This window comes from Dromaius novaehollandiae, chromosome 13 (assembly GCF_036370855.1).
Source record: "Dromaius novaehollandiae isolate bDroNov1 chromosome 13, bDroNov1.hap1, whole genome shotgun sequence".
Classification (NCBI taxonomy): Eukaryota; Metazoa; Chordata; class Aves; order Casuariiformes; family Dromaiidae; genus Dromaius; species Dromaius novaehollandiae.
Genome location: NC_088110.1, coordinates 3,094,588 through 3,108,015, shown reverse-complemented (window position 1 = coordinate 3,108,015; position 13,428 = coordinate 3,094,588). Strand labels below are relative to the sequence as shown.

The window sequence follows — 13,428 nt, the reverse complement described above, 5'->3', positions numbered from 1 at the left end:
CGAAGAAGCTTAATAACGTTCTCAGTTACCCTTTCTAATGTACGCTGGCATTTATCTTGGGGGACAGGAGCGCTCTGCATCAGCTCGGTGCCGTCCCCATGGGCCAGTGGTATAAAAGCAAGTGTACTCTCTCGCTTCCTCTTTCTGTCGCAGTGATCTATAAGGCTCACTCGCTGTAAAAGCTGCTGCTGGCTTGAAGGGCAGCCTGACTTTCTTTCATCTCTGTCTGACTGTCATATTTCCTCCCATCTGCCCTTGACCACCCTGCAGACTTTTCAGCCCCGAGCTGACCGTGCTGCTCTCTCCTGCAGGGCAGCTTCTTCCCCTTGCTGCCCTGCTTCCGTGCAAGCCCTACGTTCCCTGCCTGTTTGCTTCCTACAGGAGCCGCAGATGCAAGGGAGGGTTTGGGAGAGCTGTCACCATGGACTCAGGGGAACGTTGGCAGGGATAATAACTGAGAGATTAAGCCACAGCAGGGGAGCCCCTGCTTGGCGTGCTCCACAAATCAGGTCTCTGCACGTGGCTAAGCCAGTTCCTGTCAGCCCACATGGAGGGGAGCAGGGTGGAGGACCATTCTTTGGGGTCCTACCACAACAAGCATCTCCTGGGAGAGCTAGCCGCTGCTGCGTGGCATTGCCAGCGGACAGGTCAGCCCAGGGAAGGTGCTTTCCAGAAGAGGTTGTGAAATGCCACCTTCTTCCAAGGTAGCATCCTTAACAGCCATGTCCAGCGGGGATCTGGAGGTCACAGTGGATTTCCTCACCGAGGTGGACAAGCTGGTGCAGCTCATTGAGTGTCCAATATTCACATGTAAGGCTCAAACCAACTGTTTCTAGCTGGCTTTGGAGCGGTCGAATGCATGTTGGGGAGAGCTTGGGGAAAGGATGGCGAATGTGTGCAGCACATTCGCTTGCTCGGTCACCCCAGGCATGTCCCCTCCCCGCTCCTTCATTGCAAGTGGCAGCACTGCACAAATAAATAGAGCAGAAGTTATGAGACTTTTTGCTGTGAGCTGTGCCGAGACCTCCGCTAGAGCTGTCTGTCGGGGCGGGCATGCTGGTTAACTGTGGAGGAGGCAGCTTGCCCCGAATATATAGGTTAACAGAGCGAGCAGCATTGGCACAGAACAAAAGGATGGGAAAGGACAGGGGGAGTCTGGGCCAGGCTGAACATCTCCGGTGGTGCATGTGTAGGGCATCAGCTGTAGAAAGCCACTCAAGGCCATGGCACTGCAAAGCAAATACCTTTGTACACATGGGGATTTTATAGCGGAGTGGCATTGCAAGCAGTGCTGTGGCGCTTCTCTCCGTATAAGGCAGCTCTTCTGGAAACACAGAATAAACCCTAAAAAACTGAAATGTAACACTGCCTCCCGCTTCTCCATGAGCTGCTCGTGCCAGCTGAGCTGGCCACTCTGCAGGAGCCTGGCTGAGGACTTGGGGACACAGAGCTTGGGGACACTGTCCTGGAAGATGGGAGAGGGGAAGACGGAGTGGGAAGGAGGGAATGTGGGAATTTACGGGGTGATCCTTGGCTTGTGTTTTTCTCATGCCAGCAAATGTGTTTGCTTGCCTCTTGGCCTGGGGAAAGCTGGCCCAGCCCCAGAGGGTGTGAGGACAAGGGGTCCTTGCTGGGTTGAAGGTTGCAAGTGTTTGAAGTGCTGAGCAATTCCACCTGCTGATTTGGTCCTGAAGCTTCTTTTCCTTCAAGGCTGTGAGGTGAGCTGGACATTGAGGGCATTTGAAGATTTCCCAGGAAGGACTTTGGAAAGGACTATATAGCTCCAGGGCTGAATAGTATTTGGGGGAAGAGGACTAGAGCAGATGGCCAGTGGAGACTTGGCCTGGTCGCTGGTCATGTTCCCTCCTAGGGTATTAGAGGAAGAAGAAAGCTCTGTGCCCTCAGGCGTTAGATCAGCCTTATCAACATGGTGTCTGTCTTACCAGCCCATGATGTAGTGAAGGCAATACAATTGCTTGATCTCTGTCCCCCTTTGCCATCTCTAATGATGGTGCTCGCCTCTTTTGGGAGTGCTCCATCACTAGACACCAGAGCTAATGTGCTATGGCTGTAGACCTGTTGGCCGTGCCTGTTCTGTCCTTTTTTTTGGAGGCTGAGTACCTTGGGAAATCCTCTCTTCCTGCCCTTCAGTCAGAGCCCCTGTGCTATCCACCTTCCTCTTAGAAGTCACATGAACCAAAAAGTGTCTCTGTGCTGAGCATCACAAGGCAGGGTCTTCCTTGCTGCCAGGAGGCTGCAGTTGCCCTGTACGTCAGGACCAAAGGGAGACACCCTCCTTCCCAGGTGCCCGTGCTCTCTTACAGCAGGGCTGTAGGTGGGGGCTCTGGGTGATCTTGGTCCACAGGCCTGTGATCGAGGAATATGGGAGTGGTTTCAAGGGGAGATTGTCCCCTGCTCGAAGAGAAGCATCCACAGTCAGGCACGAGGTAGCTGCAGTGTGAAATTTGGCAAGGGTAGCAGGTCTTGCTCCTGCCACTCACAGGCAGAGCCTGGGATCTCTCAGGTCTGCAAGCTGAGAAGCAAGGAGTGATGGCAACATCGGCCCTCAGAGAATTCCTGGGATGCCAGGGAGGTATCTCCCAGAGCTGTGCCCACGACTGTGGGTGTCACCACCAGAGGGTAGGGCCACCTCCAGCACCCAGTGAAGCTGGTCACCACAAGTCTCCCCTTTTCCATGTGTCATCCCAAGGCTGACTTTCCCACCACGTGCGTCATCCGAGTGTCTGTTCCCCTCCTGACTCAAGGGGTTGAGTCACAGTGGTGGTTTTCTACAGCCTTAAGCTATTTCTAGGAGGTTCCCCGCCTCACTCACCTTAATGTCCAAATGGTGCCATCTCTGTGTAAGGGACAGAAATGTTGCTCTCGAGCAGCCTCCCTGGGCATGAGCCCTTTTGCAGGGAGACACCAGAGGTGCTAGTAAGAAGCAGGAGATTAGACAGGGCTCTGATGGTGATGGGTCTTGTGTAGCTCCCACGGTACCTGCCCGAAGGGTGTCAGATGGTGACTCAAAATGAGCGTAAACCAAGGAGACACGGAGGCCAACGCAGGCCCCGCTCTGCCCTTGGCACATCTCCAGCGGCCACTCTCCTGCAGCGCCGGCCCCCGTGCTTCACGCCGGGCTGCCGAGCATCATCGCTCAAGCCATGCAGAGCGTGACCTTTGAATTTCGCCTTGCTGGCCCCTTTCCACCAGGACGTTGAGTCTGCAGAACCCGGCCACACGTGCCTTGATGGGGCAGCGTTACAGTGTGGCTTCAGGCTGTGTGCTTTTCCCCCAAGGTAGGGTTGGCATCAAGCCTTCCTGCCGGCTGTTCCTAAGCTGCTAGCAGGGCCGTGCTCATGAACCTGAGCTTTGCATTTGCTGTGGTGGCTGGATGATGGTCCTTTTGCTCTAGGAGGCTCTGAAGCTGGGGCAGAATGAAGAAAACACATGCTTGTGGGACAGCAGATGCTAGGAAGCTGTGTTAGATAGCCAAGAGGTGGGGTCAGGGCTGTGGCAGCACCCATGTGCTGGGAAATGCACGTCTGTGGGCGCTGCAGAGGCAGTATGTGCCCCATGCAGAGCTGTCACGTGTCCAGCACACAGAGGAGATAAGCTTTGTATCCTGATAGGAACTCAGTCTCTACTCTGCACGCCAGCCCCGCAGAGATGCACCATGTTACATTTTGATTGTAAGGGTCCTTGCTGGCCCTCAGGCCCCTGGAAGCTGGCCGAGCCCTGGGCGTCTGCTCCCCTAGGTGATCTGTGGCGGGGCAGGAGAAGCAGAGTTTTCCCTTGCGGCATGCCAGCCTGTTGTCCTGGGAGTTGCTCCACAGCCTGCATCCAGGACTGTGGCTCGCTAGCCAAGGAGAGGGTGAACGGGAGGGAGAGGGTCTTGGCTGATCTTGGGAACAGAGAGCAGAGTTGAGAGCAGTTGGGTTAAATTAAAGGGCCACCAATTTACTTGAAAACTGCAGGCACTTCAGCAAAGGTGGGGAGAAAAGCTGGGAGCAGCGTAAGCCTTCAGAGCGCTAAGCAGTGGCGGACCTTTGGGGCCTGTCACCGGGAAAGGGACAGCAGGAGCTGGCAGGAAGCGGGCAAAGGAAAGGAATTTGGCTTTGGCATGGAGCGGGAAGCGTTACCCTGTGCTGTGCGCTGCAACCCAGCCTGACAAGAAAGATGCTCAGCTCTCCGGTGCAGCAGATGTGCAGGAGCTCAGCAAGCACGAGTGTTTCCAGGAGGCCAGCACAGACGCTGCTGCTGCAGCCCTGACCTGGCTGGCGACAGGCAGGCCAGGGAGCAGAACGTCAGGCTGGGAGGTGCTCCTGGCACGTGGGACCCCAGGGATGTGGGGGGTACCTTATTATTCCCTGGATCACAGGTGGGGAAACTGAGGCACTGGGGGGATGGTGGCTTCCTTCAATCACGCAGTGGCTGGGACTTGACCCAGCTCACCCACCACAGGAGACTGGTGCTCACGGACCAACACAGGGATCTGCAGCCAGGATTCAGCTGCCGGCCACCAAGAGTAGACATTGCTTTCAAAGTGAATCACTGCCTGCTTTTAGCTAGCACTCGTGCTCATGTTGGCCAGACAAACCAAATCAGCTGCCATCTGCAGAAGACAACAAGCCCCAGGAGCCCGTGGGTGTCTAGCCAGCTGGGTGCACTAGGTACTAGAAGCTCTTTGCACGGCACCCTTTCTGCTGTGTGGGGCTGCCCGGGTGTCTGCAGGGCTGGGCTGCGCTTGCAGCCGTGGCCAGCTGGACTATGGCTCAGTTGTCTTTAGGGCTCCGGAAGGAATCAAGTGTGGCTTCCCTCCCAAATTGCCCTGCAAACGTGCTGCTAAAATGAGTCCTAAAGGAAGGAAACAAACCTACATCTTGTTGCAGAGATAGCCAGGTCCTTCCATCCCTGAGTACCCCAAGGGATGGAGCAGGAAAGTAGTTTTCCCTTTGCTGAGCAGCACCATGCTCAAGCATGAGTTGCTGTTAGGTGAGGAAGGGACAGGAGGTGCCTAAGGGGGATAGAAGAGGATCCCTTCCACTCCAGCGAGGCCACAGAGGGCTGTAACACAGCCCTCTTGATGTGTGATGCTCCAGGCTTGTAGTTTTGCTAACTGTGCAGAAGCTGAGGAGCAATCTCACGTTGCAAGTGTGTCCTTAGGTAGATAGCCTAGATCTCATAGCCTTGAGGCTCTGGGGTGAGTGTCCTTTGACCTGCTATAGCAGGGATGGAGGACTGGGGAGCTGCTGCCCTCTTTGTTAGCTGTGGCTGAGGAAAGGGGCTTTTTGGCATTGGTGGGACACCAAGGCGGATGAGTGGAAGGGGTTGGCTGGAGCAATGCTGATGCCCTCTCAGGCCTCCTGGCAGAGGCTTGTAACCTCTCCAGGACCATCCAAATGGTTTGGGAAGAGCCTGCTCCATCAGATGGAGGTGAAATGCTTTTCACTGCCTCCTCACCTTCTTCCTCTCTGCTTCCAGATCTTCGTCTGCAGCTGCTGGATGTGAAGAACAACCCCTACTTGATCAAGGCTCTCTATGGGCTGCTGATGCTGCTGCCCCAGAGCAGTGCCTTCCAGCTCCTCTCCCACCGGCTAGAGTGCGTGCCCAACCCCGAGCTCATGCAGACGGCGTAAGTCCCTGGAGCAGCCGGACACCACGCGCGTGCAGCAGGCTCCTGTCCGAGATGTGCGACCGGCCGGCCAGGCAGGCGCCGTCTCTGCGGCAGCGGTACGAGGCTTCGCTCTGCAGCACCAGCATCTCTCCGGGCCTTGCTAGAAAGCCAGGGTCAGGCCCACGGTGTGCTTTCGCGCCGTGGCTCCTTTGTGGATGCGGCTGCTCCTTGCCCCGTGTCCGGGAGCGCTCACTTGGGGTTTTTTGTCTATATTTGGTAACCCTGGGAGGGCTGTGCCTCATCCACAGGCATTTGGCATCCAGGATGGAAAATTTCACTTGTGGGGTCGCTATGGAAACAAGCAGAGCCATGAAGGAGGTTTACGGAGAGAGAAGGCACAGCTCCCAGCGGCTGCCACGGGGTGCTTAGGAAGTGTCCCCGCGGGCTGCGGAGCTGAGCAGTTGCGGCTGGCAGGGATGGTGGGCATCCACGCGGGGTGATGGGCTCTGCCGCCCCGGCCTCAGCCCCCTACCCAAAAAGGGACTGGTCACCTGTGCGCGTGTTGGCAAGGATGGCCCTGCCAGGTCTGGGCTGTCCATCCTGGGTCAGCGGTGGCCTTGTGAGAACCCTTAGCAATGAACATCACTCTGCTAGTGGTGCTTCATGCCAGACTTGTTTCGGGGAGGGGGGACTGGTCCCGGTTAGCGAGGCGGAGGCAGAGAGCAGGGCTTGCTGCGTTGCATTGCTCGGGCTGCGGTCACGTGCCTGTTAGCGGGAGGCTGCAGACTCTGCCCTGTCGGTGCTGGGGCAGGGGGAGCATCTCCAGCCCCTCGCTGGAGGGTCCTGCTGGAGCAGGCCAGGCCGCAGGGAGCCCCAAGGAGCAGGATATGGCCGGGAGCATGGACCAGCCTTCCATCCCACTTCTGCACTTGCACATGAGGTCTCCAAAGCCGACTGGGGCTGGAGAAGCATGGTGGGTCAGAGGTCTCTGGCCACCGGGATCTCCGATAGGTGATGTCTATGCAAGCTCCAAGTCCTCCCTGGAGAGGCTCTTGGGGTATTCCTAAATCCCTTCGTTCCAGGAGATGGGGAATGAGTGCTCCCCAGCCGTGCGTGTAGATTTGCTGCCTGGCTGGCCCTTTTTGGCTTGGCCAGACTGCTCTGTCTGGCAGTAGGAGCTGCTCTTCAGGCCTTGGCTAATGAGCAAGGAAGGTGGCTCCCTGGTGAGGCCGCACGCCTCTGGATACATTAAAGGCTTAGTCTTCCTTTGCAAAGCTTTGGAAAAAAGAAGAGTTCCCAAGATGTGCAGTTTTCTGAATTAAAACCCCACCAGCCTCACTCCTTTCCTTTTAACTAGTCCCTTGGGCTGGCTTTTATCTGTCGCGGACTCCGGAATTTGAGCTCGTGCCCACAGCCCTGCACTTGATCTTAATTGGGGGGCGAGGGGGAGTTGCACATGAGCTCGTTTCCCCTTTTTTTCCTTTCTTCTTTGGCCCCGACAGCCGGGTTTTTAGTGCAATCAGAGCTGTCAGACAGCCCGAGCATCTGATTAACTCTGACCTACATTCCTTTGAACATTGACGCCTGCTTTCATAACAGATGAGCCCAGGCTGCCCCTTCTCTGGGGAAAAATCAGGGGGTCAAGAGGGAGCCGCGATGGGGAGGCATCAGCCCGCTGCCCCGAGCAGAAACACCCAGCGTACAGGTTTCTTCGTGTCCCCCGGCACTGGGACACGTCGTCCTCATGTGTCTGGTCCCTGTGGCCCCGCAGCACGATGCCACGTGCCTCCCTTCGGAGCCGGCGCTCGGGTGCATCCCCAGCGGTGAATCCCCCCGGGTTTCCCAGGCCCCGTCCGTGGGCTGGACACTGATCCTTTGGTGCAGTCCCTCGTCCTGAGCATACAGGCACTTCTTTCCCGTTTGCAGCCAGATGCAGCACGCAGAATAGCTTTGCTGTCCCAGCACAGCAGGCAGGGAAACTGAGGCACGGCATAGCGGGGAGATCCCACTTCCCCAAGCTCAGTTCCTGTCTCCGAGCTGCTTTTCCCCGGCGGTGCAGATATCGGCACAGGGCCTTTTGTGGAAGGGCCTTGCCTGAGGAGGAAGAGCTCGGCGCCAGCCGCGTTCGGAGAACAGCTCCTTCCACCCTCGGCAGCATTGGCCGGATCCCCGCGAAGCCCAAGGCCGTGCTTGTGTCGGCTCCCACCAGCCCGCGCGGCGATGCTCCGGCTGGGGAGCCCGCGCTGGGGCAACAGCCCGGGCTGATGGGAGCAGAGCCGGTGCTGTGGGCCGCAAGCGCTGGGGCCTTCCTGCTGGACACCAGGCTCCTTCCTCCTCCTCCTCCTCCCCAGCACCGCCTCTTAGCCCAGCTCCTACATTTTGGGGCAGATCGCAGCCCGCTGCCAGGCAAGCTGCTCTTCAGCCGTGGCCGATCCAGGCAAGCAGCCCGCGGAGGGAGCTCGGACACGTGGCACTGGCTGGGGGAGCGGTTTTGGACGACTTCTCTGCTTTTGGCTGGAACGGGTTGCGGCAGGGCGAGCGTCTGCGACGGAGGGGTTAAACCTTCGAAGGCAGGGCACTCTTCCTCTGCCTCCAAGCCATATATTCAAGCACAGCTATTTTTTTTTCCCCTCCGCAGCCCTGTAATCACCTTTGTGTGCATATGCGTTTGTGTGGTTTTTGAACTGCCAAATGCAAGGCTCCAGGGAGTGACCTCCATCCCAAAAATATCCTGCCAAAGGGAAACCTCGCCTCCCATCAGCTCTTGTGCCAGGGTCCCTCCCTGCTCTGGCAGGGGCAGAACCAGGCTCCTCCGGCTCCCAAATCCCTCTAATCCCAAGGAGAAAAACCTCTTTGGAGGTTTGGGATGGGCCCGATCCCAGCTACGGGGACACTGTCTGAACATGGCAGAGAGAAAGCAGCGGGGCTGAGTGCTGGGGGCGCGGAGGGGAGGAGAGGGGCAGATTTTTTGTTGCTCCTTTGGAAAGTTACCTTTAATACTATCCCATTAATGCCTTGACTCGCTGCCCTTTCCCCTCGTGCTTTCCATGCTCTGTGCCACATGTGCCATGGCCTGACAGTGTCTTTCCGCCACTGTGGGGTCCCCAAACCTCCCCTCCCCTTGGCGCAGGGTGTCCCCAGGGCACCGGAGGCTGCACTCCAGGGAGCTTCTCTCCTGCTCCCGTGACGCTTCCCAAATGACAAAGGCTCCCATGAGAGGGTAGATGGTCCCCCCAACCTTGCACCCTCTTTGTCTCTAGGCCTGTGTTTCCAACCTGGTGCAGACATCTTAGGCTTGAGCACGGTGGCCTTGATTGCTCAGGGACCGTCTCTCCTGCCACGTGAACCGGGGCTGCCACTGGTGCAGCAGAGCGGGCTGTTACGGGTGCGTGGTCCCCAAGGGACGTGTCCAGGCGGTGGCCCAGCGCCAGGACACCTCCATCACCTCTGCACATGTGCAAAGCGGGTCCGATCACAGCGTCCAGCCTGGAGCAGGAGAGAGGTCACCGGCGCAGTGCATCTTTCCCGCGCATCCCTGGGCCCAGCATCCCCTTCCTCCGTCTTCCCTTTGCACCGCTGGTTGTTTCCGCTCCCCCGGACCTGACCACAACTCGGAGGCTCCCATCCGGGCTGGCTGGGGTCTGTGTCCGGCTGGGAGCCTCGCTCCTCCCGCGGGACGGCAGCCCAGGGAAGGAGCCCAGGCCTCCATTCCTGTGGGAAACTCGGCCCAGGTGCTGCAGAGGCGGCTGGAGATGCGCTGGGCTGCACAGCCCTGCCAGGGGATGAGACTAAACAAAAAATCCCGAGCTGCTGCCCCCCGCCAAAGGTTTCTGGGGAGCGAGCGTGGGCTGGCCGGAGCGAGCGCCGGCAGGGCTTGGCGGCTGGAGGGGCCGGGATGTCGGCACAGCCGGCAGAACAGCCGGGGTCCATCCTGGCCGGGAGCGTGCCGGGGGAGGGCAGGCCATCCCGGGGAGGGTGGTCTGGTCCCTAGCACAGCTCCTGGATGCCGGGGCAGCCTCCCAAACAGGAGAAGCCTCGCGGCCCGTGCTGCACCACGGCTTGTGCCTTGCTGCTTCCCAGGGCGCTCCGCCAGCACGTTCAGTAACGGAGTGAGGCAGAGGGTGCCACAGCCCTGTGCTACCGGTGCAGACATGGCTGCTCCCCTCTCTCCTCTTCCAGGATCTTTTGGGCTCCAAGCCAGTGAGACAACCAATTCCCTCAGGAAGCAGGTCCCGGGAGGCATTTTGGGGAGTTTAATGGCTCTGCGGGGTGCCAACCCCTGGGTCTGTGGAGGCCCAGTGTTGGCCAGTGTGGGCGCAGCTCCCCAGGTCTCATGGCCGGGGAAGTGTTGGCAGCACCGGTGCGGTCTCCTTCCTCGCCCTTGTTGCTGTAGGGTCCCCTGCCCGGCCTGCCCCCGCCTCGGACGTGCGATGGAGGCAGGGAGGCACAAGGCACAAGGCTGGCGCCACCAGGTCCTCACCCTCCCCCCTAGATTTGGTTGCTTCAGCATGGGCGTTGTTAGCAGAAGGCATCTCCACTACCAGCCCGGCACCTGAGCTCGTCCCAGCTGGGTTTTGCTCCTTGAGGAGGAGCGCGAGGGCTTGGCGCTGCCCGCGAGTGATCGCTGGGCGTCCGATACGGGAAGCGCCCGCCTCTCCCTCCGCTCACGCGCTGCTTCTTCCCCGCAGGGACGGCGCCAAGCCAAGCGCGGGCTCCAAGAGGTCGGCGGCATCCAACATCGACTACACGGAGCTGCTGCAGCACTTCGAGAAGGTGCAGAACAAGCACCTGGAAGCGCGGCACCAGCGGGCCGGCCGCGGGGAGCAGCTGGAGCGGCGGGTCGTCCTCTGAGCAGCCCCGGAGGCGGCTGCCGGCGCGCGCGGCTGCAGCGCCGGGGGGACAGGGACCAGGGCGCGGGGACGGCGCTCGCTGCAGCCGGATCCGGAGGATCTGCTGGGTTTAACGGTGGCTGGAGATGGGCGAGCGCTCAGCAAGGGGCGGGTTTCTTGCCTCCGTGTGTGTTTGTGTGCGTGGGGAGACCCCGGGCTGTGCCCAGCTTCTCCCAAACTCACTGCGATCTGCAGCGAGCGCGTGGGGAAGGGTCGCTGGCCGGGGGGGGGGGTGGAGACGTGTTTTCTTCTCTTGCACCAGGGCGAGCCAAGTCTCCTTCGCTTTACTAATGCCTTCCCCGTGACCGTCAGCTGAGGGCCCAGCCGCCTGCCAGAAAGACCGGCGGGGAAGGCAATGCGCCGGGCGCTCCCCGCCAAAAAAACGAGCCCCCCCCCCCCGGTCTCGCGGGGCCGGCGGGATGCCGCCTCTCCCGCTGCCCGGCCGGCTCTCGGCGCTGGGTCTCCCATCGGGGGGCTGCGCCGGGACTCGCGTGCCCCTGGGCGGCACTTGGGTCCCCGTCCCCGCAGCCCGGAGCGCTGCACCCGTGTGCGATGGAGCAGCCCTGCGCACCCCCCGCCCCCCCCAGCCCGCTTCCAGCCCGGGGAATCGGTTCTTTGTTCCTATGTCAAGCTCCCCGTGACAAAATAAAACCAAAAAAAAAAAAGAGCGATGCAGAGTACGGCCGCCGTAGGGGCTCTTCCTCGGGGGAGGCCTCGGGGATGGGGACGGCCGGGCCGCTGCAGCCGGCTGCGCCCCGTCGGCCCCACCGGCAAGCAGGGCTGCCCCTCGCTGCCTGCCAAAGCGCCCGCGGGCACGGCGGGGGCTGCGATTTGGGGTTCCCGGCTGCGAGCCCCTTCCCTGCCCCAGGGCCCTCACCTGCTCTCGCGGGGGGGAGGAATGCGCCGAGCCTCGCGCGCGGTTTTATGGCTTCTGGCGTGTTTACAGCCGCGCCGGGCTCTGGCAGCGGGTTTCGCTAACAGCCCTGCGCCCAGGGTTGCTTTGGCCGGGATCAAGACATTCCTGTCATTCCCGGGAAAGGGCTTTCCAACGCCGGTCATGGCAGGTTAATTTTAACAGCCAGCCCTTCAGCGCGGGGCTATCTCGGCCTTCCTGAGCCCGGCCATCGCTCGGGGCGCGGGAGGGTGGGTGGACAGCCGTCCCCGGCTGTCCCGTCCCCGGCAGGTCACCGGAGCCGTGCCGCAGCCTGCCAGGGCAGCCGTGTCGCTGCCATCGGACTGCCGGCCGTGAGCGGCCTCTTTCTGTGCTCGCGGGGCTGGCGAGGGCCGGAGGTTGCGGGGAGGAATTCCAGGCGGCCGCCAGAGCGCCGAGCCGTAATCATTTCCGTATGGGCGGCTCTCGACCGGCGCGCGCCGCTGCGGCCGGGGCACTGCCAGCGGGAGAGTTTCGTGGCCCGAAGCGGGAGGGGGGGATAGGAGGGCAGCGACCCCCCTGCTCGCATGGGCCCGGGGGCAGGAGCAGCTCCCCCTCGGGAAGGGGCAGCGGGGTGTTCCCAACGCTCCCAGCAGAGCCAGGGTTTGCACGAGGGATCTCGAGGCTATGGGAGAGCAGCGGGGACGGCCGAGGGGCGCAGAGCACCGTCCCCGCGCTGGGTCCCTGCTTGCAGCCTGCCGGAGCAGGGATGAGCGGATGCAAAGGGCTCTTTGGGGAGGGAAGACTTTGGGGAGAGCAGCTGGGAAGAGGGCCGCCGCGGTCCATCCTGCCCCCGGAGAGCAGGAGCAGCCACGTCTCGCCAGCCGGGCATCGACGAGGGCAACGGGTGCGCCCCAAAGCTGGGAGAGGCTGGAGGGAAGGGGGCAGCTCCCCAGCCCCTCTCCCTCCCCAGGCCGAGCGGGTCCCAGGGGCACCCACGCTTCCCAGCAGGCATCCCCGTTGCCCGCTCCGGCAGCGCAGTGGCCTGGCTGCTGGGCGCAGGTCGCTCCGGAGCACCTTGCTCACTGCCAAAGGCGGCTGGAAGGAGCTCCGCACTGCCGGAAGCCGGTATCACAACACCTTGAGGTGCAACTCAGTGCGTCAGCGCTCAGCCCAACCCCTCGGATCCTGGCCAGGCAGGCTTTGAGAAAGGACACGGGGCCTGCAGAGGTGCTTGGTGCTCCTCGATATGCGGCAGCCCCTGCATGTCCCACATCCTGCGCTGGCCGGGGCTCAGCTCCAGGGAGCAGAGGGGCATTTGCACCGGCGCCTGTTGGATTTGGCTCTGTGCAGCCCTGCAGCATCTCCGGCTCTCCAGCATCCCTGCGGGTGGGAGGACAATTTGGGGACGGGCTTGTCCGCTGGGAGGGTGTGAATTTCCCACGGGTTTTAGGTTGTCCTGGAATCAAGCACGCTCAGACATTTCAGAGCTGCTTTATAATCTCCCCAGAGGGTGTTAAAATTAGCCCCAGACCAAGGTGATTCCTTGCAGCACACCTAGGCAGGAGCCATCCCAGGTAAGGAAGGCAGCTCGGAGCAAACAGCCCTCGGAGAGAGGCTAAACAGAGCCCCGGCGTGGAGGCAGGGTCCTATTGGGCCCAGCACCCCCCCAAAGCACCCCCGGGGCTCCTGGGGCTGCCCCCCAACATGCCCTGAGCAGCCCTCGGGGCTCCCCCGCTGCCTCCCAAGCATCCCCTGGGACCACCGGGACTGCCCCCCAGCCCTCGGGTCCCCGAGCATCCCTCAGGGGTCCCGGTGCTGTTTCCCGAGCATCCCCGAGGGCTCCCGGTGCTGCCCCCGGCCCCGAGCCAGCATCCCCGTGCCCCGCCGGGGCTCCCCCTGAGCACCCCCGGGCTCCCCCCGACACGGCATCCCCGAGCATCCCCCGGGGCGGCCCCCCGAGCACCACCGGGGCTGCCCCCGGCCCCCTCCCGCGGCTCCCGGCGCTGCTCCCCGGCATCCCCCGAGCCCCGCCGGGGCCGCCCCCCCGA

The 13,428-nt window shown here is 61.3% G+C and overlaps 1 protein-coding gene across 1 annotated transcript in view; it reads left to right on the top strand.

Moving 5' to 3' along the window:
- The window catches only part of VAC14 (VAC14 component of PIKFYVE complex), a 109,382-nt gene extending 98,209 nt beyond the window's left edge, over positions 1-11,173 (top strand). The window contains exons 17-19 of the mRNA XM_064519434.1: positions 731-810; positions 5,485-5,635; positions 10,306-11,173. Coding sequence (XP_064375504.1) covers positions 731-810; positions 5,485-5,635; positions 10,306-10,468 — 394 coding nt within the window. The 3' untranslated portion in view covers positions 10,469-11,173. The remainder of the gene's footprint in view (positions 1-730; positions 811-5,484; positions 5,636-10,305) is intronic.
- Positions 11,174-13,428: the final 2,255 nt, after the last annotated feature.